This window comes from Paramacrobiotus metropolitanus, unplaced genomic scaffold (assembly GCF_019649055.1).
Source record: "Paramacrobiotus metropolitanus isolate TYO unplaced genomic scaffold, Prichtersi_v1.0 Parri_scaffold0000231, whole genome shotgun sequence".
Lineage (NCBI taxonomy): Eukaryota > Metazoa > Tardigrada > Eutardigrada > Parachela > Macrobiotidae > Paramacrobiotus > Paramacrobiotus metropolitanus.
The window spans coordinates 2241-29284 of NW_026570451.1; the positions used below are offsets into that span (position 1 = coordinate 2241).

The 27044-nt window shown below is 40.6% G+C and overlaps 2 protein-coding genes across 3 annotated transcripts; both read right to left on the reverse strand.

The window, feature by feature from the left end:
* Positions 1-16703: 16703 nt before the first annotated feature.
* On the reverse strand, positions 16704-20180 carry LOC129601365 (uncharacterized). 2 transcript variants are annotated; one of them, XM_055500162.1, is made up of 8 exons: positions 20071-20180; positions 19326-19452; positions 18962-19224; positions 18709-18847; positions 18517-18622; positions 17554-17783; positions 17305-17410; positions 16704-16893 (listed from the first exon to the last, which is right to left on the reverse strand). In XM_055500162.1, the coding sequence occupies exons 3-8, from the start codon at positions 19142-19144 to the stop codon at positions 16848-16850; spliced, it is 810 nt and encodes a 269-aa protein (XP_055356137.1). In that variant the 5' UTR covers positions 19145-19224; positions 19326-19452; positions 20071-20180; the 3' UTR covers positions 16704-16847. The 2 variants fall into 2 exon arrangements, with proteins under 2 accessions (XP_055356137.1, XP_055356136.1); XM_055500161.1 differs by having other exon boundaries at positions 16761-16893; positions 17288-17410; positions 18709-19224.
* A 4119-nt stretch (positions 20181-24299) lies between these two features.
* Positions 24300-26868, reverse strand: LOC129601370 (superoxide dismutase [Mn] 1, mitochondrial-like). The gene is given in 6 exon segments (XM_055500169.1): positions 24300-24759; positions 25186-25250; positions 25252-25339; positions 25342-25362; positions 25803-25928; positions 26440-26868. Coding segments are annotated over 6 exon segments (630 nt in total). The 5' UTR covers positions 26618-26868; the 3' UTR covers positions 24300-24607.
* Positions 26869-27044: the final 176 nt, after the last annotated feature.

Here is a 27044-nt window from a genome sequence, read left to right on the forward strand (position 1 = left end):
CAACTAAGACATTGGCGGTGACGAGATGCTCCGGCAACAATAGGTGCCATAACGTGCACACCCTGTAAAACATTAGATGCATGACATGCTTTCACAAAACAGCAGTACGAAGTACAATGGCATTCTTCGGCAGGACAGAATGGCACAGGCATGACAGTTGGTACAGAAAACGTCATTACCGCATCTAAAGTGGACTGCAATTTCAGAGTTAACACTTGCTCTCCCGTATGTAAGGCTTATTCGCTGTGGGTGAAACTCCAAATTGCAGTCCCTAGTATACTTCAAAGTTTTCGGATTCCTTTTCCGGGCAATTTCACAATATGGATTCGCGTACGGACACCAGAGTGACCGGACACGGACCGCGTACCGGATACGGTATTCTCCGCGTTGCTCCACATGACGAAAATCTTTGAAATTGATTACGATAAGTAGAACTTTATACAAGCCGGTACACAAGATTAATAAAACATTATCAGATTTTATAATCTGGAATAACAGGAGATACTCTGTCTCTGGTGTCCCGTACGCGAATACGCACTGTGAAAGTGTCCGGAATGCGATAAACGTCGAAGTACAAGTACGAGTAGCGAATCTAGCGATACAATATTTGGGCAAATACAATCATGCTTTAAATCACGTGCACTATTATACGTCATTTAAATAATCTGAAGACCATCATCATCTGCACCTGATGATTTAAACTATCATTATGTTTATATGGAAAACAGGAAACATTTCAGCCTTGCAGTGATTTTGCTGCAGTTACATACTACCCTAGTTCTTCCACTATGCTAGTGCATACAATACATAGGATTAACGTTAGAAATCTTGAGAACCTGCCTGTGCATCCATCCTTGAAGCCGCGCATGAAATGGAAGAAGGACATTAACCAAAATATTATATGGAAGGTCGTTAATTCCGATGCCATCGGTATTGGTGTCTACAAGCGTTCCTTTTATTAAACCTGTTTATTGTCGTAATAACAAATAACTAACAAGTTATGAATGAAAGTAAGTAAAGATGTGCATACTAACCGTATGCAACATTCGTAGACTGTCTATCTCTAGCAGCGCAAGGATTTTTCGATAACGATTAGGTGCGCACGACTACGACCTTTAAATGCCACTAGACAGGTCTTTAGATGCCCCAGGGGCATTTTAACCTACTTTGCACTTAAAAGATAACGGTAAGTCGCTAATACGCACTGGAGGCCTAAAACAATTAAAGTGCCATAATAAAAGTTTTGCATTTGCAACAGGACCGAAGGAAGTGTTGCCTCATTTGGCAGTACTTACTACATGCACCTTGAACGGAGAAGATCGTTCTTACATGGATCCAGACTTCACGATTTGTTTTCAATTTTAAATGAATTTTAAAAATTTCGAAATTCATTTTAAAATTTGAAAACATTCTAGAACAGTGGATCGGTGTAATAACAATCTTCATGGTTATGCGTATTTACGCGCAAAATTTGAAGGAGATTGGTCCATAATGAGACTGGTACATCGGAAATGCATTTAAACTTTTAGAATTTGGTTACCCATAACTCCGCAACCGGATGTTGCGCGCGCGAAAACGGATTTCACACCTACGTATACAATTCTTGTAGCTACAAAATACCATAAAGCAATGCAAAAAAAGCGTTTGGGAGAGCGCGACAGCGAAAATTCCCGTGGATGTACACGAATTTGGTGCTATACGTACTGGCCAAATCCCTTAATACCTGCTCTACGGGTAGGTATTAAATCATTAATTTGTAATAACAAAATTGTTATACTATGATTATTACTGTATTGTAGTGTTACCGTGGTAGCTGTAGATTAGCGTTGGCCTCGGGTCTAGCCGGAAGTTGAATAGCTAGAAGACTTTCACAAGCGCGTTGAAAGATACCCACATGATTGGTCAATTCTGACCTTCCACTCTGTGCATGCTTCGGCAATGACAAAGGTGGCAGAATCCGTATCGAACTGTGCAAAAAAATCGGGGACCAAAATCATGACACAGCTGTGTACCCGACAGACTGTGAGCACTATGAAGACAACCCGGCATAGCGTCCAGATTTCTTATCAAGTAAGCTTGTTTAAAAGAAATAACATATTTGTTGTACGAGTACGTCCAATAATTCTTATTCCAGTTATTCCTATAAAAGCATAGTCCTTCCGCTAGCGGCAACTGCATGACAATTTGGGACTGGTGAACGAATTTTGACTTGGATAAATGGCCGTCGGATGAACGATCATCCAAATGCACACTCCAGCATACAGCATTTAGTTGAGGTGGCACGTAAGCAATTCTGCCTGGCCGAAATATAAGCGGACCACCGGGTTCGTTACGCTCTGCCACCTGTACACATTTGCCCTTGTCAACCGAGTCACTTCCTTCGAAGTAACGATGCGGCCAAACATGACGAGCATGTATCCATGATGGCGCGGCCGTGCTACTATCGAAGTTGATGAAAAATAAATCTCCATCAATATCTTGAACATATCCCATACACCAATCGCCATTTTCTCTCTTCACTAGCACCGTGTTACCATAATTTTGGCATCGAGCTTCCGTACCAAAATGACGAAAAAATAACGGCGTTCCATAAACCATTGGCATTATTTTATGTGTATGAGAAAACTCAGAAAAGTGCAAAATGGCAACCGAACGATGCGTTACCGGAAATAGCGTTATCTTTTTCCTGCAAATAGTCCTTCAGTGGGTCATCAAGCGTTAACTACAACAAATCATTTTATAAACTCTTGGACCATGTGCAAGAAATTATCAGATTAAGCAGAACCGCGATGCAGTTTATACAGTGGTCACTCCTATGTCTTAATTCTGAGTATGAATGAAATGCACTGTCTAGATCTTACACGCTTTCGAGGTGACCCGCATCGCAGTAGAGAAATCGACTGATTACAATCTGATGATTAGTTTTGTTTGCTTCTAGTCTGTACAAAGGCTTTGGTCTGACCACGCTCATTACTTTCCGTTGTGCCGTAATACTTGCGTCAGTTAAGGCATAAAGCGGCGCACGCTTGTCGCCCCATTGAATTTAAGAGATCCTGCATAGTAGTAGTAAAGGCAAAATATCCGGCTTGGACAGCTGTCCGGTTCGGTCTGCCTAGTAAAACTAATTAGTGTTGTATTTCTACTATCTACTTCTTTCAAAGCTTCTGGGCTTTGAAAGAAGGAAGAAAGATAGAAATATTTTCACTGTTAATCTTTCCGGTGCCGATGCGTTGGTGTGGGTGTATTCTTTTATATAATATATGCCACAATCACATCCAAAACCACTTCAAGTACACTTCGTTAACCAATTACGGAAATGAGAAATCTATTGGGTAAATTTGTTAGTTTCAGGCTTTCAGCTGTTTGCTAGTTTTATGAATGTCATGTAATATTTGGCATCATACTGAAGCACGCCGATGTCGATAGTTACTGATGAGTGATGTCTCGGTAGTGAGTCGGTACCGGTACGGTATTCCGAGATTGCATGATGTAGCGCCATGTCATCATAACAGACGGCACCGCGACATTTCGCCGCCGACAACTCGTCGCAGGACTTTTAGACGCAGACATTTTTCCGCAAGGTCATTTCGCCTTGCGACGCTTCGTCGCCGGACATTTAACCGGCAGGACATTACGCCGCGAGACATTTCATTCTCCGCCCGTTTCGACGCCGAGACATTTCGACGCGGGGCTGTTTTGACGAAAAATCCATTTTAGCAGGAAAACTTATAAAATACGAAGGCTAAAAACCATAAGAAAACCCTAAGAAACCTAAGAATAACCTAAAAAACCTAAGAATGACCTAAGAAACCCAAGAGTAACCTAAGAAAACCTAAGAATAATTTATGATAAAACCCAAGAAACCCAAGAATGACCTAAACCTGCGAAACCTAAGAATAACCTAAGAATCCTAAGAATGACCTAAGAAACCTAAGAATAACCTAGAAAACCTAAGATAATTTACGAATAACCTAAGAATGACATAAGAATGACCTAAGAATGACTTGAGAAACCTAAGAACAACCTAAGAAAACCTAAGAATAATTTACGATAAACCTAAGAAACCTAAGAATGACATAAACCTGCGAACCCAAGAATAACCTAAGAAACCTAAGAATGACCTGAAAACCTAAGAATAATTTACGAATAACCTAAGAATAACTTACGAATAACCTAAGAATAATTTACGAATAACCTAAGAATGACATAAGAATGACCTGAGAAACCTAAGAATAACCTAAGAAACCTAAGAATAATTTACGAATAACCTAAGAATAACCTAAGAAACCTAAGAACAGCCTAAAAATAACTTAAGACTAACCTAAGAATAGCCCTTAAAACAACTTTAGAAGCCTAAAAGACCGAAGAAACCCTCCCAAGAAACTCGTAAAACCTGCAAAAATTAAGCGTGTCGAATGCTTTTGCGGCGAAGTGTCCGCGACCAGACGTCTTGCGTCAAAATGTCGCAAAGTCAAAATGTCTCAATGCTAATTGTCCCTAACCGAACTGTCCCAGCGTCAAAATGTCCCGCGGCAAAATTTCTTTGCGGCGAAAAGTCGTGCGTCGCATTTAATTGCGGCGAAATGTCACACTCCCAAATGTCCGGGTGCGATAACGGCACTTGTCCTCATCTAAGACTGGTTTCCTTATGTGGTCAGCAGATTAAAAAAGCCTATGTATTGACGTGAAATCTTCGTGTTTGGCATTGTGTGTATATTTATTTGTGATGCAGCATCCAATTTTTTTTTCCGTGGATTGCGAGCAGACGCATGCGTACCATATTGACGTTGTAAACCTTTATCGTGTTGGCAGACTTGGCACGTTGTTTTCGTATTATCCGTACCACTTGTTAGTCCATTAGGGAAAACCACTGTGACCTTTTGGTTGGTTCCAGCTATTTGTTAGTATTACTTACTGTTACGTAATTTTTTATCATAATTATACTGTATGTGTCTGGGCCTTGATACTGCCTGGCTAATTCTCCTCAGGGCCGACCGGAAAGCAGAGTACTGAATGCCGGTGTCGGCATCTCGAGGCTGCATAGCGCCACCACTCTGACTCATCTACATTCGGCGAAAACCTGTGAATTTAAGAGCAGGTTTGCTGATATTAAGATTTTAGCATTTGTTCTTCTTTTTAGGTATTCGGGCTGCTACTTACCTATTTCATCGTGATCTATGAAATCACATCTCGTAGCGATCCAAACGTTAGTACATGTGACAACAGCACATTTGCTGAACATACCGGTTATAAGTAACTAGTGGTGGTTGATAACCACATTATTACACCGAGCGCGAGCAATAGCCACTGTGATCTGTTACGCATTTCCAGTACCACTTGAAAATGATAGTATGATACGTTCCACTGGAAATGGAATCAATATTGTGGAATTCCACATATCCCATAGGAAAGAGGTGACGGCGACGCGCTTTTTGGCGTCAGACAACTCTGCTGTGGAAGTATATACTCTGCTATGGAACGTGTAGTCTTGACGATCAGTTAATTGCAGCACCTCGCGCTTCGCGCTCGGTGCAAATCATAGCAATTGCAGACATTACAACAACTGCTGTTACCACTAATGCAAAAGTGTTTATCATGATTTTCGAGGATTGTCGTTTTGCAATACCAGTAACCTAGCTGACCTCAACACAAGATTCAGCAGTTACGTCCAGCAAGAATGTAATCGTTTGCTCCGTATGTGGATCGAAATCGGCGCAGGGTGTTCCTCAGGAACAATCGCTATCTTTCGCGCACAAGTAAGTACGCCTCGTTCGTCGTTGACTGCAGAGGGTCTACAAAATTAAACTATACGACTGAATAGTTTCCGGGTGTCATGCACCTACAGAGTACTGTACTGTACATATTCGATTCCTGTATCACGTACGGTGACTACGGCCACAGCCTCACAGGTCACAGGGCACGGCCTTATGCCGTACCAAACTTTAACGTATGCTATCGATTTGTATTGCATACAACATTTACCTTCGGTCGTTAATGGAGACGATGTCGCGCTCTCGTTATCAGTTAAATTCGCATTTGAGGTTTTACCTGCAACAAATTTACAAGACGTTCCAAGGAAAGAAAACTATTCACGAAGTCACCTGGCCAGTTTTCAAAGTCCAAAGTTGTCCTATTATGGAGATGACTAAAATAATATCTTTTGTATAGCCCATGACAAAACGATCGATGGCATGTAGCCTTTACTGACTTGTAGTAAAGCTATAAACCCGTGCACGTGGGAATCCATGATAATTGTTGCGGTTGCCGTCACTGTAACCGCCACGATAATCACCGTTGTTACGTTGCAGAAAGCGATCTACAACAGGTACTAGCAGGTATGTAATCAAATTTTACCGCTTATGCTTTAACGTTGTTCAATCGTGTTAAAAATAATGCTTCTCACGGCATCGCCGAACGCCTGTGTCGACGTGCTAATCGAAAATTACACCATTATTAAGCTATTAAGGTCATTTCGTTATTTCTTATACCAGAAAATGAATTATTATGTTACAAAAATTTGCTAACTAAAAGAATGCCGGAATGATTTTAATCGAATGTAACACAATAACGGTACCTCTATAATCTTTTGGTAAAATTATTGTTGTGTAATTGTTGACAGCAGAGTGCTGAGTTAAAACCACTGCGGCAGTGGATAAAAACTGATATGAGAATACAGAGTACACACTATCTGTACACACCATGCAACAGCGTGCGGTACAGCAAACGCTACACCACTTGGGTTTCGTTGCACATCCGTATGCAAAATAAATTGATTCTCCATGAGATGTTTTGATCAGTAATTTCGCCGATCCCCACCGACTGCACTGCTGACTGCTGCGCACGAAGCGCTGTCCATGGATCAAAACAGTAACTGTTGGATAAAACGACAAATGGATTTCGGTTAGCTTTACCGTTCAGTTAGTGATGCATCAAAGATGAATTAGCTTGCGAATTTAAGCCACGCTGTGTAGAGACAAAAATTTGATAGATACCGTAATCCGATATTCATTTTCCTATCAAAATTTGTTAAGTTTATTCTCAAAACCAGTGAATTCATGATGCAGTACGAAGACTCCAATATCCATCGTGCATAGGTTATGAAAATTTGATGGGAAATTCTTGTTTACGTTCACAACGCTGGACCAGTCTGCTTCAAAGGTATTTACTTCTTCATTGAAATGCATATGATCGCACCGTTCTCAATCAGAACTGCTTTTCGAATATGTCATTAAAGTCATGGTGCTTGGATGCTCCATTGCTTTACCAACTTTGTTACTGCATCTTCTCTGACTCAGTTTGATAATACATCCAGCAAATATGTCAAAGCAAAACGCAAATAAAACAAAGCTGACAATTCGCACAACAAACACCGGCAACATCAATGCAGGAAATGTACTGAATGCGCTTGTTTGCACTGGTAGACTGGAGCGCAGCTTTTACGGTTTTACCTTTTTCAAAATGGTTGACACCATTCTACCATTTGTCTTATATTATATGGAATTCCGAATGGCCGCGAGTTTTGTTGATTTTAAACTTTGATTTCAAATTCTTTGTCTTGAAATCAACGATTACAAATCGATGATTTTCAAACACCATGATCTGAAATCAATGATTTTTACATCAATGATTGCGAATCACTGATTTCAAGTCATGATTTTTTCGACACCGTGATTTCTAACCATTGATTTAAGTTCAGTGATTTTCATTCAACGATTTTCAGTAGTGTGAACTGACATCAATGATTTTCTATCATTCATTTAGAATCAATGATTATCAATCGTTGATTTTGTACCACTGATTTTGCTTCATCAAAGACTGCACTTTACTGATTTTCAATCACTTGATTTAAGTTCAGTATTCAAAATCAACGATCGACAATCAATGATTTCCAATATGTAACCGCCGCACCGTGCACCGAAAGGTGACTCACATCGCCACCGCGTGCACCGGAAACCTGTTATTCGGACTTAAATATTTTTCCGGTTCCAATTCCATTTCCACCGGACCAGTTGCGGTAGTTTAATGGAATTTGGTGTTGTATTGCTGGAATTTTCCCAAACTACTGGAATATAGTTTCAGTCTGGCTGGAAATAGCAATGTTGACAGTATTTTATCTGTTCTGTTTTCTAGAAGATTTATTTGGTTATTCGTAGTGAACCTTGAGAAAACGAAAATGGATCAATTTTATACCTTTGCGGATTCGGTCGTAAGACGAGCTCAGCGGTTTCTTTCAGCTGAGGATGGGGATCACGATCAAGATGGTGTTGACGGAGCGTTGACACAAGTTGATTGTTTACTCGGGTAAGTTCTGAACAGCAACGCCGCAACGGTTTCACAATATTTTTGTTTGTATCTTGAATGTTTCGTCTGCCAGATATACGCGTGATATGTGCGACAATTTACCGGAGGAGCGGAGGGCTCAGGAGCTGTTCGATACACTCATTGATTGCTCGAGTGCTTTACGACTTTGACTGCAGGAAGACGAAGATGGGACGAAATCTGTTTTGCCATAACTGAGTGCGCTAATTCGTATGGGCTTTTTATTCTCCGGAGGATGATTTGGCTGGTTTGCGATCTGAAGGATTTACAGTGAAGGACATAGCTCGGTTTTATGGAGTTGGGTTACGACAGTTAAGGCAGAAGCTGGTTTAAATAAAAGATAAGCTTGCACTGGTGCATAGTTTAACAGGCTGTTTACTGGCCGAACAAGCTATTAAAGAACTACTTGATTGTGAACTGCTGTAACTGTTTTTAATTGCCTTCGGTTGTAATATCTTTCGTTTCATTTGTAGTTTTCAACGATTAGTGATGCTGATTTGGATTTATTGATTGCGGGAATTTTGGAATCATTTCCAAATGTCGGATACCGTTATATTTTTGGGCAGCTTAAGACTGGAGGATTGTACATCCAGCGCAGGAGAATACTTTCATCGTTGCGAAGAATTGATCCGTATGGAGTTGCTAACAGATACCTCACTTTTGTTCCCGAAGAGTATATTCTAATCCTGGTCCGAAACGCTTTGGCATGGATGGGAATCACAAGTTGGTTCGCTGGGGATTCGTTATACATGGAATTATAGACGGATATTCCAGGACGATTATTTCTCTCATTGTTGCAACGAACGATCGAGCTGGTACAGTGCTGGAAGCGTTCCTGTCTGCCGCAGGCGTGGGTGCGCCTTCTAGAGTGCAGCGATTGCGAAGGTGAAAATGCGTTTAAAGTAAAATTTTGATTTTGTCAAATTTTCACCCTTTTGGTTTTTTCTACAGCGCTTTTTTGGTACAATACGCTTTCACGCTTTCACGTTTTGAGTTTGCCGGTTATGTAATATTTCAATTAGGGGAAAATTTTGGAGTTGCACGCTGGATGGAACACTATATGGGACCAAATCGCGCGAGTATTATAATGGGACCATCGGTTCACAATCAACGGATAAAACGCCTGTGGAGAGACCTTGGCCGCGTTGTTATCAAGTTATTTCGGTCTGTCTTCATCCATATGGAAAATATGGGGATTTTGAATTATACAAATCCTCGGGACATGATGATTCTGCATTTAGTCTACTTGGACAGGATTGAAGATCAGCTGAATCAGTTTACTGATTTTTTAATAATCACAAACTCGGACGGAGCATGAGCGTTCTCAAGACAACTTTTATCCTCGGCTGCCATGAAAAAGGTTAAAAGGTTTTCCGCTGCAGCAACTATTAACGGCAGGTGACGAGCTGCTGAAGCAGATGTGGATGCGCCTCAAGATTTTCCGGAATATATAAGGAATCAAGTGGCTCATTCTAGAGATGCTGTTCGGTAATGGACATCATCAGTAGCTTTCCTGCTGACTGATTCATAAGAACGAATATGGATGTGCAGGCAGTGATGGATTTTATGAATTAATGTTTTCAAAGTAAGAACTTTTAGAAGAACATTTCCATGAAGAAATCGCGTCGGTAAGTAGTAATAGACTGGCAAATAGTACATCAACTTGTGCATAATGTGACTTGCTGCATGGGCCTTTTTAAGTTCTGTTTGTAATGTTGTCGACTTTCAAGTAGCCTACTGCCATACGAACCTTTTAAATGTTTGGCGTTGTAGTTTTCTCTCAAACTTGTTAATTCTAGTGAGTGTACTTGTGTTGAAAACGTACACAGATAATCATTAAAACAGTGAATTATCACTGCTCAGCTAATTCTGTGCGTCATCAGCTATGCGGACGGTTATTCTTCAAAGAACACTTACTGTTAGTACTTTTTACGATTACTAAGTGCTTTGTAAAAAATTACAACATTTGTATCGTAAATCTTAGTTACGTAATCCTGCGCTGTAAAGTGTGGAAGGTATACCAGATTATACGTATCATATCTCAGTATCCGATAGATAATGTTTATTTTCTTCAGGTTTCTTTCCAGCAGTGTAAACCGCTGGCGATATCATGGGTTGAGCCCTACGACTGTATGGCAGAAAAGCGCCTATCGTTGTGAGTTTCGTTCTAAATTTTGTTTCATGTTATGTCGGTGTAAATTGGACGTCCCAACACGCATTTGTGTTATATTGCGCGCCCGGTATACAGGATTCTTCAGTTCATTAACACGGAGTTTCGACAGGCAGCTCTGCCAACCGGAACCAATACATATTCGGCGATCATATTTCTCGCGAGTCACATTTTGCGGAACCTGTGGCCTATGTCTCGGTCAGGCAGGGGACATGTGGACGGGATACTATTCCGTAAGTGCGGTGCAGTACGTTTCGGCTTCGCGTAGGAGAAAGCCGTGTAATACCGTCATCCTCATTTGAGAGTCGGATGGCCTGGGCATTGACTCATTTATTTTCTATTCACAATTAGAGAATTTAATTTATCAACCGTCGTAATAGGCTGCAGTATCTTATGAGTTGCCATAACAAGCTCTGTAGAATAAGGCTGGATAGTTAATCTGAGACAGGTTAAAGTGGTGCACTGGGCGGCGGTTACATATTGGAAATCATTGATTGTCGATCGTTGATTTTTAAACACTGAACTTAAATCAAGTGATTGAAAATCAGTAAAGTGCAGTCTTTGATGAAGCAAAATCAGTGGTACAAAATCAACGATTGATAATCATTGATTCTAAATGAATGATAGAAAATCGTGATGTCATTCCACTACTGAAAATCGTTGAATGAAAATCACTGAACTTAAATCAATGGTTTAGAAATCACGGTGTCGAAAATCATGACTTGGAAATCGGTGATTCGCAATCATTGATGTAAAAAATCATTGATTTCAGATCATGGTGTTTGAAAATCATCGATTTGTAATCGTTGATTTCAAGACAAAGAATTTGAAATCAAAGTTTAAAATCAACAAAACTCGCGGCCGTTCGGAATTCCATATAAGTCCGCCACCCTGCCATTTGACAGGGATGGTCGGGAACGGGTTAAAACAGCGAAAACGTACAGTTAGGGGCCAGAAAAACGTCTGCCGTCTACATGCATGATGCAACCACAGACAAAATGTTTGCCCGTGGTTCATGATTGCATACGTGCGGTGGCTAACCGACATTTCGTCGATTAACGTTGCGTCGACCGACACGAGGCGATGACTAAGAACATAATAAACCATAAGAAACATAAGAAAAAAGACATAGGAAAACATGATTTTCAGTGTTGAAATAAGCGCTCAGTATTAGGGCATTAGTGCCTCCGGCAGGTAATGTCCGCCATACCGGACATTACCTTTACATTACCGGACCATTACATTACCGGACATTACCTTTTATATATTCATATATCTATATAGTATATATACTTACCTGTTTCCCCAAAACAGTGGAAAAATGTGAAACAGGTGAAAATGTATGAGTACATATAAGGAAAAAAGATTTTCTGTGGGCTTCCACACAGAAAGTAAGGATCATGCTACACATTTTCGAAAAAGTCATCTGTTTTGAAAATGTTTCATCTGTTTTGGCATATGTTTTGGAAAATCAAAATCATTTACGAAAACAGAAATGTTTTGCCTTCGACCCATGGCGATCAATGTGGGCAGTGATGTATAGCATAATCATTATACTTTAGCGGCATATAATATTATTGTAGTAATTAGGTTAGTACTGTAATACTTCAGAAAACTTTTGTTGAAACGAAAAGTTTCACAAATGACAGTATCATCACAGTGTCGTAGTACAAGTAATTATACAAGTTTCGGTCGCGCTAGCGTCATAACGTAATTAAGAATTATGAACGCGTACAAACACAATTGCACCGAATGTGCTTTATTTCGAATCATGAGAACGGGGGAAGAACTGGAAACAGATTTTCGGCGTATGTGCGCGAGAACTGATACAATAACCGCATTTAAACCACATTTTATAAACAAAAAATGTGTACAAAGTCGACACAGAAAAAAATTGTTCGAAATGTTTTCTTCGTAAAACAGAAAACCTTTTTCTATGTCAAGGAAAACAGAAAAGCATGAATCCAGCCTCTGCGTTTCCTGTGATCAGAGCCAGTTTCAGGAATTAAATCAATTAATTCGTTTAATTTATTAGCAAATGAGTGAAATGCTCAAATGCATTAGCAATTATTGTAAGATTTTTTAAGCAAGGATCGAAATCGGACTGTTGGTGTCTCTTACGGTCTTACCAAAAAATTATAAACTGGGTATACAGAACTACACTAGTGGCAATAGGAGAGTATGACTAGTGGCAATAGGAGAGTTTGCATGGAATATGGATACATAATAATTTACATAACGACTTTTGCCTGCGAAACGGAGATGACCAGCCGGTGTAGTGCCCTACGGCCATTGTAGTGCTCTAGGAGTACGAGAGGAATGAATGAACATTCTTCATTTCGTACTCTTAGATGTAGAGTAACGGCAATGGCCCTCCTCCAGAGGCGTTATTGTTACGTTGTATTTCATATTGTTTGTACGTATATTGTAACACAAGACAGCTTTATTCCCCAGAACCCTTCAGGCAGAAGCGCTGTGATGTGATGTGATGCAACAACACGCTTGAGCAGGGCATTGGACGGTACGATAGCCCTTTCCACCAGAACACACGATCCCCTCGAATTACTGACCAGTTACCGGGTAACTGGGGGTCCGGGATGCCTGGACCAAACGCTGTTTATGGAGTACTTTTGACCCAGCCTGTCCTATTGATTCTATATGGTATAAATTTATCATTATTACATTAAATTTTGTTATCATTCAAATGGATGACCTTTATAGTATTAAGTAGTTAGTTTCCTAGTAGTTTTGTACAGTTAAGACGAATCAAATAAATAATACAATGTTTGATGTGAAAAAATCTCGGAAAATAAGTGCGTGAAGCCGATTATGAACTTTGACACATAAGATTTGCGTAATCTAAATCTTAACAGAATTTTAATAATTTGTATTAGTTAGATTCCCTACAGGCAAGTTCCTTATGCCGCGCTGCAAACCGGCCACGCCCATCTCCTGTCGCGATCGGCGCGCGTGTCCAGCGACCATGACCTCCTGAACACCCAGCTGGAAGCCGAGCGGTTCTCCCGCGTCAACTACGCCGAGAATCTCCAACGCCTGCAGCTGGAAGAGCGCGACGCAGGTTGGAGTATGAGGACTCGCAGAATGAGAAGTGCCTCCTCTTCTGGGCGTATCATGGCACTATGAAGGATCTGAAACGACAGCTGGCGGCGGCGGCCAATAAGGCGCCTTGAAATGGATCGGAGAACGGCAACGGGAAGGATGATCCGGAGAATGTCGAACAGATCAATCTCAAGTCGCGGGCCAGTCCGTCGTCCTCCCTGGATGCCTCGCCGGTGCTGCTGCACTGCGTGACCAACCATACAAAGTAATACCTTCTCTCACAGTGGTGGCATAAATAAAATCGAAAAAGAGTCGTTGGTGGCAAAATTATAAGCAATAAATTGAAACGTGGTAGCAGTAGCCAAAAATAAGGCGTATGGTCAAGAGTGACCACAGCCAAAGGGGGTGTTTATTTTATTAAAACAAAGGGGTGACAATAGTCAAAGGGGGTGCGGGGGGTGACAGTAGCCATTTCCGGTGTTATTCGTATGTATTATGTACAATACTTACTCGGATAATACAAAGTATCATTGTATGCTTAAATTTCTGTTATCACACCCATTCCACGCCATATTGTTGATTTATTCTCAGGATAATATTGATATTACATTGTTCTGCGCTCATTAGATTTGCTAAAATTTGCTAATGCAAACTACTGCCCAAATGTTCTACAAAGTAGCATAAAAGCAGCGCTGCGTCGCTGCCAAAAAGGCGCTCTTCTCAGTTGGATTTTTGGATTAAAGTCATTCCCCATCAACTTATGTTTGTTACGAGTAGTTAAGTATAGTACAGCGTCTGCCATCTCCGATGAGAAATACCACTTGTAACATATCATTGGTAAAAAAAAGTTTTCACTCACAGTATCGGTAATATTATAACATTACCGATACTGTGATTGAAAAATTTTTATTATGAATTTTGGTTCATAATTTTGATTTTGCTCACGACTATAACACTGCGTAGTTATTTTGCATCAGCTCAATGTACTGTTTGTATCAAATACACCTACCGTGCCGCAGTGAGTGAGCTTCGGACGCGATGTCAACCGCGATTAATTCGCGTAATTTCGGCGGCCTACTGTACCGATATCACCATCCCGCACAGGTCCTACACCATCGTCTGTCCACAGATCAGCAGACTGGAACTAAACCAGCCGGCACTGCCAATAACCGACAATGTCCAGTCCTACCGTGGACACCGTCAACGTACCACTTATCTTGTCCGCATCCCTTTCCCGATTTCACAACGGCCCAGACACCGGACCGCGGCATCACCGTCCTGATATGAGTGCCGCTTATGATATACTCACCACCACCCCGGCCCATCTGCATGGATATCTTTGTCTTTGATGCGGAGATGACTGCAGTCTGTGTGATCGTTGAGTACATGCACCGCAGCTGCACTCTGGACGCACGCGATCCCTTGGAATTGCCGGGATGTCAGAGACGCTCGTTGTTTGTGGGGTACGGACTGCCGACCCGGACCGGCGCATGAGTTGAGATTCTTTCCAAGCTTCTCCCATGTCAGTACGAAGTATAGCAAATTTAGTGTTATGACATCTGAATGTCATAAGGACCTGTATTTTCAGCGGTGATGGTAAACTAACATTAACGGAATCGCGGTCGACGGATTTGGATATTGATTACTTTGTACGACGTATAAAAGAGTTTTTGAATGGACTATTCAGTCAATATTGCGATGGGCTGATTATGGGTCTTACGGTAAGGCTCGCGCAACTTCTATGCTTTTTTGCTGGAAATTCTACTACGCAGTATCTTGTTGTTTCAGTTCTTTCGGCATAGAACTGTAATACAAACCGTATATATACAGATATCACAGGCATCTGTGCTTTTTTTGTTTCTGTACAATCCCCATAAGTACGTATGATAAGTAGTCGTACTTTGGTATTGTGACAATTCATATATGACCTTTATCAGCTTATTATTCGGCTTTATTTACTTACTGCACTCGTACAATTACTGCACGATTGCGCTCGTACATGTAGTGCACCACAGCCATTTTGCTTGAAGTTAAAATAAAATACATATAAAATAACTACATATAAAACATCTACATATAAAATAACTACACATGGCCCAAATCCCAAGCACGATGCAAATAATGGTTGAAGTTATAGGTTGAAACGGCTTCTGTAAGCATCAAACATAACATAAGTACTTACTTTACTGCGCTGTGTTAAAGTGTGTTTTGCATGCACATATTGCTTTATTATTGTTTACTCAGTATCAGCAACGTATTCCGCTTATTTTAATACAATTAATTACACCTCGTGTTATCAGCACTTTGATATTTTGACTGATTACTTCGTCGGGCAATTATTTTTTGTAAAATTGTTCTACTCTGTGCAGTTTTTACGAGTAAGTAATTAGTTTTTCTCTGCGAATATTTCTACTTATATACCGAAGTACCGTAATACGGTAATTGGCTTTTGTAGGTGCTGTGCAATTTTCTCGTAACAGTTTTTAACGATCGGTAATACGAGACTTTACGAGTGAATAAAACATGCAATATCTTCACGATAATTGTTCAGTTTTTTTTCTTTCGGTGTTTATGTGCTTTAGCATTTCACTAAGTTAATCATACATGATTCACAAATGAAGCACTTTCTAGAAATTTGTGCACAACAATGAAGTTTCCGCGTTGTCAATAGATATGTTATAGACTGTATACCCGTTACCCAGTATAATGAAATTTAATCTTCTGCAGAAAATACGAAATAGCGTAACGTACTGTAATTACTAACAAAAATCTTACAATCAGCCACAGTACACTGCTAAAGCGCTTCGAATAATCTTATTCAACCATTGACTCCAGTAACACAAAGTTGCAGAACATGAAATAAACTAATCTAGGAGTTTTCTATTCAGATAACCGCATACCGTAAACCGGAACGCTCACAAACACAGCGAAGCACAGTAAAATCTAAACAGTGAGCAGAATTACAAGACGCGGTCAGAAAAAGCGCATAACCGCAAGATCCATCACTTGTTATGAGAAAACTTTGTAATTAATCTTCCAAAATGAATGGCCGGCAAACAAACGATAAAACAAAGCGAAAAAATTAGACGCCGATCTGTCGTTTCAAAATGCGATATCGTAATCAGCTCTACCATCCACGTAGGCGCTCTTAACAAAAGACGCCATGATTCCCGGAGGAAAAACGACATTAGCGATGTCTGGTTCCGCCAGCATATTCTGCATCCAGGCGTGCAGTTTGGGATAATCGCGCTCCACTTTCAGAACGACACTGCGCACTTCGCACACCGGAGCAATACGCTCAAACCACGGCCAGATCATCACGTCCACAAAACCCATCTTGTCGCCTGCAAAGTCATATGGATTTACAACGGCACAAATTTGGCACACACAACTTGTACAATTTACTTGGTTGCGCTTACTTGTGTGCAGTTCTGTTAGCAAACCTGATTCTACCGTGGCACCAGAAATCAAAATTTCCTGCGTTACTGCTGGAGACTGTAGTATTTACATATTATGTTTTTCATATTACTTATGAGAATGCAAATAAATCGACCGCATCTGTATGCGCACTTCCCAAAGCTAGCAAATCGAAGAATGTTCGTCGCAAAATTTGAAAAAGAAAAATCAAACATCATGAACATAAAAGCGTACAAAGCTGACAATGAATAAAAGTACTTACTAGTTGAAGCGATAAGACAGTGAACAGTGATCAGTATTATCGTACATACGCGTACGTACATCTGCACAAGGCTCACCGCAGAAATACTGCCCGGTCATTGATTCTTCCACCTCTTTCAGGCCCTTTTTGAGCTCGTCGATTTTTTCGTTTCTCGCAGCAACAGCCTCCAAATTGCTGATAACCTATACAATGATTAAAAAAAATCGATATAATACTTACGTAAATTAAAAGGCAAAACTGCAGTTAGCGAAACTCATCATGTGATTGGATAATACCTGGGTACAGTTTTATACTGAAACGACGAAATGAGCCAACCGTTACATACCTTTCGCGTAATAACGTTCAGGGTGACCTTCTGGAGCCTTTTCGTACTCATCTTTCGGCAACAACTTCGGCTCAGTGGGAAAATTCTGGTCGATGTACTCAGGAATAATCACAGAATCGAACAGCAGACCAACCTTCCCGGGTACGCGCAGCGCAGGTACGTCTCCCAGTGGACTGTAATCGGCGTACCATTTCGGCAAATCGGTTGTGTTCATATTCACCAGTTCGTACCTACAACGACAACAGCAAGTCAAGTTTAAAGCACCGATATTCTGCGACAGCGGAAATTACAAACATGAGCATTTCTGGAGTTTTGCTAATATAGATATTATAATTCTCAATAATTGCTACCATTCGGCATCCAATATTAATTACCAAAAATTAACACACGGCTAATGATAAGCATAAATTTCGTCATGCACTCTGCCAAAAATCCCTAGAGTACTCAAACACCAACGGATGCACACACTTACAGCACTGGAATGTCACTCTTCAAGAACGGAGCATCGAAATATTATATTTTGCAAAATGATTTTGTAATTTTTCGGAAACAATCGCCAGCATTCGATGATATGTGCTATATAAACTGCGATCTCTAATAAATGCTTTGACACTTCGCTGTGGTTTGATTGCACTTTTTTTGCGAAATGGAAAAATTCCAAAACAGATTTAATCATCTAACCCACAACAAACAAAAAGGTAAATTCTAATTCTCGTAGTTTGAATTGTTAGACTGCAAAACTAAAATAATTAATTACAGAAAGAAAACATATAATATACAAAATGCCAGATTTAATGGTTTCCGACAGTGCGACTTAAAGTTTTAAAACTACGCGTAAAAACTGTAAACGGTAAGGCTACGAAAACAAAGGGTGACCTTGCAAACACCACAATTTCACGGTTAGGGCGGCTGCCATAAGACAATTTAAAACGAAAAAAAGGCGGAAGGCAAGCGCGCACTTACTGGACTTTCTTAAGGTTCAGCATCAGCCTAGCTCGCTCCGCGTACGGGCAGAATCGCATGCTGAACAAAAGAAGCTGATTCTCGTCCGGCTCGGGATCATACGAATCTGCAATGACCAAACATGTCAACAAATCCAGAATAAAAATCTGCCGAAAGAATTCTCATGCATTCGAAATGTCTGCCGCCATTTACCTTTCCCGAGATGTTTTTTTTCAGCGTAGAGTTTAAGAGGCGCTCCCAAAGCCTGCGACATATCTGAACCAATATCTCCACCCTCCGGAACGCCGACTGCGTGCACAACCTGTCGATCGCGGATCAGCACGAAAGCCGGCTGCAATAAAAATGCTGATGAAAGGCGCCATTTAGAGATCACGTTACGACTTTGCAGGGTGGGAAAACATTGATCTTGTACGACAAACACTCCAGCAGCGTTCACATGACCAACCAACGCCATGATGATTCCCGTAACTAGCTGATGCGGATCAAGTTGTCCATTCAGTCGAATCCGCTGTGATTCATCTTCCAGGAACAGAGTATCGGTGTCACTGGTATATCGAGGTGGGATAGGCTCTGGCGGTATGTCAGTGTCACGGCGCATTTGACGTAGAATATTGGGCTTTCGTTCCATTTCCTTGTACAGAGTTCCGATCAGGCAGACTGTTTCGTTCTCCACCAGATCGTCTGTTGTACAAACTCTATAAGCTGCACCTAAAGATCAAGAACAACTGCATAAAACCATCGCTATATCGGAAAACAGATACAAGAAGGTAAGGTGGAAATCATCTGCAAACCCTATAAAAGCAAATTACCCCATTTTTCTTCTGAAACGGCCGTCAAGCGAGGTCGCAGCGTCGCCAGACGCTCATGATAGATGTGGGTGTACTGGGGATCGTATCTTCGGATCCTCAATTCGGAACTGTTCGCTCTTGTCCTGAACTAAGACCATGTTTGTAACACGAAACAGTAAAAATAGCTGCACACTATCGATACGAAGATTTTAAAATTAATGATTACGGACAGTGTAGAAATGGTATTAAATATTGCATTTAATAACACAGACACAAGACAGTACTAGTACTTACAACAAATTAGTATTTGTACTAATACTGATTGCCACCACTTTGCCACCAGTAAATATATTTTAATAACGTCTGTTTTCTGGTCGCCGAACGAGTGGTGGTTGCAGTATCGCTAACGGCAAAATGCCGGGCTAAAATCTTAATGAAAAAATTTTCTGTTTGTTTGGATTGATAATTTTGAAGTAATGTGCCAATACATCCATACGTGTAGGTTACTTTTTTGTTTACATTTAGTATTTGATTTCTTTACAATTTCTTTGATACATACAATAATCCTTTCGCATGTTTTGCCCAGATTATTTATATGGGATTATTGCTACATCCATATTGATCATCAAGACGCTAATCATAATGACAGAGCGCATGCAGTGTCTTATTAATTTTGTGGTAGGCCGCCTACCACAAGTATTATCAACAAAGTGTATTAACAGTAAATTTATGCATGTGATATACAGACGTATATCGAGATTCATACCGGCGAGAGGAATTAGTTGTCGACAGTGCACCAGTATTCTTGTCTCCAGGATTAAATTCTTCCTGTACATAAACTGCTACCACGGAGTTCTTACATGGTCACATTAGCGGCTAATACATCGGTGGGATGGAGGCCAGCATTGAATTGCCGGTGAAAGCGCAAATACAGCGAGCATCCGATGTCCGTGTCCAATCCAAAGCGCTTTCCATTAGTTGGCTACCGGAACGGCAGGATTATGCAGCTCCGGTTAGGTATTATCGGTTCCAGTTTGTACAGGCCGAGTGATATGTGAATTCGGACAGCCCCATCAGGGTTTTCTATGCGTAGAATGAGTAAAGGCGCGAAAGGGCCAAGCGCGATTCATTAGTTAATTTTTCCTGCTTTGATTAAGCGCCTTTATTGCTTTTACTTGATGAACATTTTAATTATTAATGGACAGTGCACACTTTTGAACAAGCAAACCTTGTATTGCGTGAAATCAAACCCTGATTTTGTAAGGTGATGAAAAAGTGTATGCAGACGTTATGGACCTTTATTGATCATGAAAAAAATATCAAATTCATATAATAGAATGCCGCCAGTACATAGACGGAAGATTAATTTCAATTTTACCACATTTTCTTCCAAATAATATAAAATCGTACGCAGTACTCCGTTGTCACTCCACATCATCATACGCAACCGCCCAAATCTTCACCAATGTCAAAGTGAAAATAAACCGCTTATACCAGAGGACACAAAATCATCTGCTTGCCAAACACACTTCAACCCGGAACAGGATCACTTATGTCGGAGGATCTGTCGAACACAAGATGAGCACTATACTGCATGCATTTGCCGCTGAAATCAGTTCAAATGACTGATGGCCGTGAAAAAACGAGTCTCCGGTCCCAATTGTGCCAACGCCGACTATAAAGTGTGCATGATTCATTGTCTGCAATGCAGTAAACAGCATCTGTAAAGTAGTTCTACATGTACAAAAAAAAGCCATTATTATTTACAATACAGCACAAATTCATCGTTCCGACTGATATATATATATATATATACAGATGCGTACATTTCCTACGGTAGCGCTCAGTGTTGATGCAGTTCATCCTTTAAATTATTAAAACGTTCTGTGGGCACACCGGGCAACCTATCGAAACTCTTACTGAATCAAACTGCTATATTTCTTATTAAGGTATGCAGATAGTATACATAAGTGGGTATTGAAACAATTATTGGTAGGCGGCCTACCAATAATGATTCTCTAGACCAGTGATTTTATTATTAACAACAACAAACGTGATTACTATTAGTAGTAGTATACACTTTTACTGGAACAATTTCCGGTAGGCGGCCTACCTTTCCTTTACTTATTACATAGACCGGTTGACGGCGTTGAGTTAAACAGTTTCATTTGTCGAGGAGGCCGGAGATTCGATAAAAAATCAGGTGTAATTTAATTATATAAAATCTACAAAGTACTGGTAGGCGGCCTACCAGTAACGGTGGATCTGTGACAACCACCAGCTCTGTCGCCCTGGCTCAGGATCACGGGATCATACAACATGTATGTCCGTTTCGCACTTTGATGAATATGATTGGATGAAGATGTTTGGAAGATGCAGAAGTTCCGTTCAGCTGTCTGCCGTATGTTCGCGAAGAACAAATGGATTGTATTCATGGAAACCGCTACGCGTCTTAAGTCGCATCCGCATATGCAGATTGAATGCATTCCGCTGGATAAGGACAACGGCAGCTTGGCTCCAATGTATTTCAAAAGGCTATTCTCGAAGCGGAAGGAGAATGGACACGAATAAGCTAGTCGATCGGAACCGATGCACCGACCGGTCTAATCCGGCATCGTGAACGTGATGGAACGCCGCACTGCGCTCAGGAAGAATGTAATCGGGATGGATCCGTGGCGGTGAACTGAACATGAGTGTTGCTGCCGACAGGAGTGCCACCGGATGCAGACGATGTCCCGGTGCGTTTGTTGCAGTACTTGCAGAAAAACAATGCCGCAAACAATCCTAACAGGAGTGCTATGGCCATGACCAGCAAAGTTATATCTACCACGTTTACTGATGTCATGTTATATGTTAATTACAACAGTAGCAAGACAGTCGAGGTGTACTTCGTCGCTTAGCTTGAAAATTAAAACACCAATGGAACTATGCACTGTATACGTCGTAGAAGTCGTTACACAGTTTTCATTATTTACCGATATGACCATAATTATATAAAGCATCTTCAAGTATTTTAGCCAGTACGTTGAACTAATTTTGATAAGATATCTTTGTTCCAGAATTCCAGATTAGCTGCTGAACGCCTGAGCGAAATGATTCAATCATTTTACACCGCTGAATTAAGTCGAGCTAGACGGGTTTTCCCCGTGAGTCACTAACCATCTCGTCATCATTCACTGTGGAAATCCTCAGATAATTTACTTTTTTCTTTATTACACGTTAATTTAATCTAAATTAGAAACACACAGGTAGAGAGCACTTGTCAGAATACGCAAGAGATGTTCACATTTAAAAATATCTTTACCGTAATAATATCTGGGGGTGAGTCTTAGTGGTGTTGACGGCACATAGGATTAAATGGCCATACAAGGGTGCGGGATGGAGAAAATAAACGGGAAATTCATGTTGCATAATATTTGAATAGCCCCCGACCATATGTAACCAGGGCAGGTAGCTCAGACAGAAATACTTACCAGATAGAAATAACAGGAAAAAATTTAAAATTTTAAATTACCATATCCATGTTATTAGTATTATTCTCCTTACAATTTTTACTCAGAGACTTACCAAGCAGTTAATGCTCACTTGATATTCCGCACAAATGGTGGGATTTCCACTGAGAAAGAGGATAATAGAATTTGACAATGAACTTCTTACTGAAGTGCGCGGCATTCATCTCCCAAACTCAAACAGCGTGGAGCCACCGCTTGCAGCGCGATTGACAGCCGGAGCACTTCCTGGTGGCAAAAACGACATAACAATCACTTCCGAATGCATAGCTTGAGCGTCCGATAGCTCTGAAGAAGCGGGACAAATAATAATGCAGCGCAGATTTGAAGTCCACTGTACACTCCAATGAATCGTGGGTCCGCTCAACGGAACGCAATCGCTGTAGCGCGCAGTTTTGTTGTAGAAAATGTACAGCACCACTGTGCATCTACCTCCGAAGCGGATACGGAAGACTCGTGTTGGGAATTTTAGTCATGTAAACATTCGAAATTACTACAGTTTTCTCTGAAACAATTAACTTCCCAATAACAACGAATCGCAAAGATGAAAGAGGTAAAAAAGCTTATGTCATCGTTCGGGAGCAAGCTCTCCAGTCTGCTCACAGTCCAGGCTCAGTTGGCAATCTGGCACTAGCAAGTGACTCGATTTAATAGCATTGAGCCGTTGACCGTGGCCGCAGCACAGTGCGCCGGTACAGTACGTACGTACGTACGTGACGCAACAGGGTCAAATTAGTAATGATTCAGTTTGCTTTAACAACTTATTAATATTAATTTTGTTTGCTGCCGATTGCTAGAGCTGTAAAAATTCAATAAATATGAAATTAATAATAGCTGAAACGCGCTGACTGCATGCAGAAAAGGGAATGCCTTCCCACTATCCAGTTAAGTTCCAGACGCTTGTCGGTTCGTGAAGTCCGGTCTGATTCAAATAATTTACAGAAGTATTCAAAGCATAAGGAAAAATTAATCCATCATGACGTAAGGTAGTAGTCGGTATTCGGTAGTACAGATACATCATACCGCACATACAAGCCCGTCCAACAATTCTTTGACCGCTGTAAGCGCAGCGCACATAAACCGCGCACAGTAATGCAAATACGCATCGTAGTGTAGTGGCAGATATATTTATCAATATTTAACCAATAATAATATAATAGATCACAATTAATCACCGACAAAACCATCACCACAGTTAATATTATCAGGTATTAATAATCATCAGGTATTGCTTATTTACGTTGAGTACGCAGACTCATGTGGCGTGACGTGTCGAAGCACATTAAATGGCTCAAGCCCACGTTTCTTTAAATTCCCGCTTACAGCGGTCACAGAATTGTTGGACGGGCTTGTACAAGTACGCGCATCTATAATTAATAATAAATTAATAATATCAATTGCAATCAGCAACCGAAATATTCGAAAATCTTCGATAGAACTACTCTAGGAACGCATAAAAAGGTGCAGCTATATTCACATCTGACGAACGTAATTTATTTCTACAATCAGAATGTCGAAAAAAAATGGGTATCAAAGCCTCTGTGAATCAGAGCGGTTTCATTTTAAAAGAGGATGAAATTGCCCATTGAAGACAAAGCAGTTATTGCTAGCGGCGGCCTGTACGAAGAATCTAGGTATCCTCCCAAAAGGTGCAGTGCTATTTAGCAGGTGCCAAACATGTTTCATGCATTCATAATGTGGAACAGAAAGTACTATGTATTTAACTAAGCAAGTGCCAACCGATCGGTCTAAACCACTTCAAACAAACGCTGGAAATGCAACACCACGATAGAATTATTTGCCAGCGGCGGCCTGTCCGAACCGCTCAGCGACATCCTTCCAGTTGACAATCTTCCAGATCTCTTTGACATAGTCAGCGCGAACATTCTTGTACTGCAGATAATAGGCATGCTCCCATACATCGATGCCCAACAAGGGAACCAAACCTGCAATATCCAGTTCATGAAAAAACGGTAACTTCTAAGACCATTCTTCTCAGACCATTTCTATGCAATTTAAACAATACTTGAATTTTTAATAAATTGTATAATAAAAGAAAACAACCGCATGATTTCACCAATTCCTGATCGACAAAGGGAACGAAAATGTCGCAAAGAATGCACGACAGTATTGCTTAAACAAAGGCAGATACACAAATTATGCATTTAAGGTTCAACACCAAATGAAACGGCATATTAGTCGGGAAAAATAAAAAGTTAACAACAACGAATATCTGAAAATTAAAATAATATCACTAACTAGTAACTACAACGCTTTCTCGGCCTTGCGAATCCTACAATCACTTTTAAATAATTATTCAAATAGTTTTCCTTGATTTTAACCTGGAAGCGTTCCTCATACTTTGAGCTTACCGAGAGTGGGCTCCAGAGGATCCTGGTTGGCGCACTGTGCAATGGCCAGGCGCTTCATTTTGGGACAATATCAGCCACGCCCAACCCGATCCTTGAATGGCCGTCGCCTTCTCGCTCAACTTCTTCTTCATCGACTCAACATCCCCAAAATCCGTTTAATAGCAGCAGCCAGATCACCTAGTACAAACCAAAAGAAGTATCGTACTATTTTAAGTTTGTAACTATAGCTAAGTGCATTTTCTTGAAGTTCGTCTTTTTAGAAGTACAATACAAGTACTTTCTCGCATTCAATATGTACGCACTCACAGTATGTATCTCATATTAGATATGTCAAAACTTTAATTAGCTGATTAATTTTGACGGACAGCTACTAGCGTTAACTTAAAACAGAAGCACAGTGTTACTGATTAAATACTGAGTACTGCGAGTGTACGAGTATTCCTATTGAGAAAATTAATGGCGAACAGACCATAACAAACCGAAGAAACGAATTATGTTTTAAAATTCCAAGTCAAAGCAACACGTCATTGAGATGGATCTGCATAGGAAGATGCAAAATCTAGTCAGGCCTACAGCTGTCAGGCAAAAACAACAGTATGTACAAAAAAAGACTTTACCTTCCGGCTGCTTTTGGCTGCATTCTTTGACAGGCGCGAGATTCTTCCAGAAAATACTGTGATTAATATGGCCGCCGCCGTTGAATTTCAGAGCGCCTTGCACCTCGATGGCCGTCTTTAAATCGCCTGCAAAATGTCGATTAATCCCCAACATTCTTTCCGTACGCGTAGCACAAATTAAAACATTATATAGGTATTAACTTTAGCAATTAATTTTTACAATCGACACTGACCGAGTCATGTGCCAGCCGATCCTGATTTAAGAAAACGACAGCCAAAACTTACCCTCAGAAAAAAATTATTGTGGCTCATTACGACTAGTACTCGTATTCTCAAAATACCGAAAAAAGAATGATAAAGTTTTATGCACTATTCTGTTCTGTACGTCCTCCTTATAAATAATTTTAACAAATACAGTTAACATACGAACGAATCAGAAAAAAGTACCGTCTTTAATAAAGACGGTACGGAGTCTCAATAAAGACTCTTTATTGAGATTTTCTTTCCTACTTATTGCGTATTCTGCTAGGCGCGCAGACCTACGAGTATATTTCCTCACACTGCAACTTCCCTATACTTATGTTCTGCAAATGTAATGTTTTGCCAACTTTTGCGGTTATAATATTGCTACTCGTACCTTTCTGCAGCGCTGTGGTTGCTTTTTCCTCGGCCGCATTCAGATTCTGCACATAGGTGGCATGGTGCTTCTGGTGGTGCAGCTTCATAATCTCCCCGGAAATCACCGGTTCCAAGGCATTGTAATCGTAGGGCAGATCCGGGAGGGTGTATTTGCTGCGGGATGCCATCACCCCCATCGCGCCATTGCTGGATGCATGGTTCAGAAACCCACCTGATTTCCTGCGCAATTTAACACTGGATGGTTAGTTGGCTGATTCCACAACAGGTAAATGCATCGACCATCAAGTCTCGCACCAACAAGCTTACAAAAACATTACCGAAACGAGATCTTGCAGTAACAGTAATTATCACTATTTCATATTTGCTTGTAAGGCGCTTTCTTGCAGAATCTTACGGATCCCTTGGTTGTTTTCATGTTAAAATATGGAAAATTCAATGTACATAAAATGTTGTATGTACTACAAGCTCGACTTACTTACACAACCTGCACTTTGTCCCAACTTGAAAGAAACATAGTGACGATAGTCGAGGAACTATCAAAATTAATAATAAATAAAAACGTAGATGACGGAATTCCTTAAATTTTTGCAGTGGAAAATCCGC

Bases quoted from the DNA above. Each gene is read 5' to 3' on its own strand.
- LOC129601365 (XM_055500161.1), bottom strand. From the start codon at position 19,144: ATGGAACGAAAGCCCAATATTCTACGTCAAATGCGCCGTGACACTGAC. The intron at 18,623-18,708 runs GTAAATGGCGGC...TGGTCATTGCAG, and splicing joins AAAAAAACATCTCGGGAAAG to ATTCGTATGATCCCGAGCCG. The intron at 17,784-18,516 runs GTAAGTGCGCGC...TTGTCGTTGTAG, and splicing joins CTGAACCTTAAGAAAGTCCA to GTACGAACTGGTGAATATGA.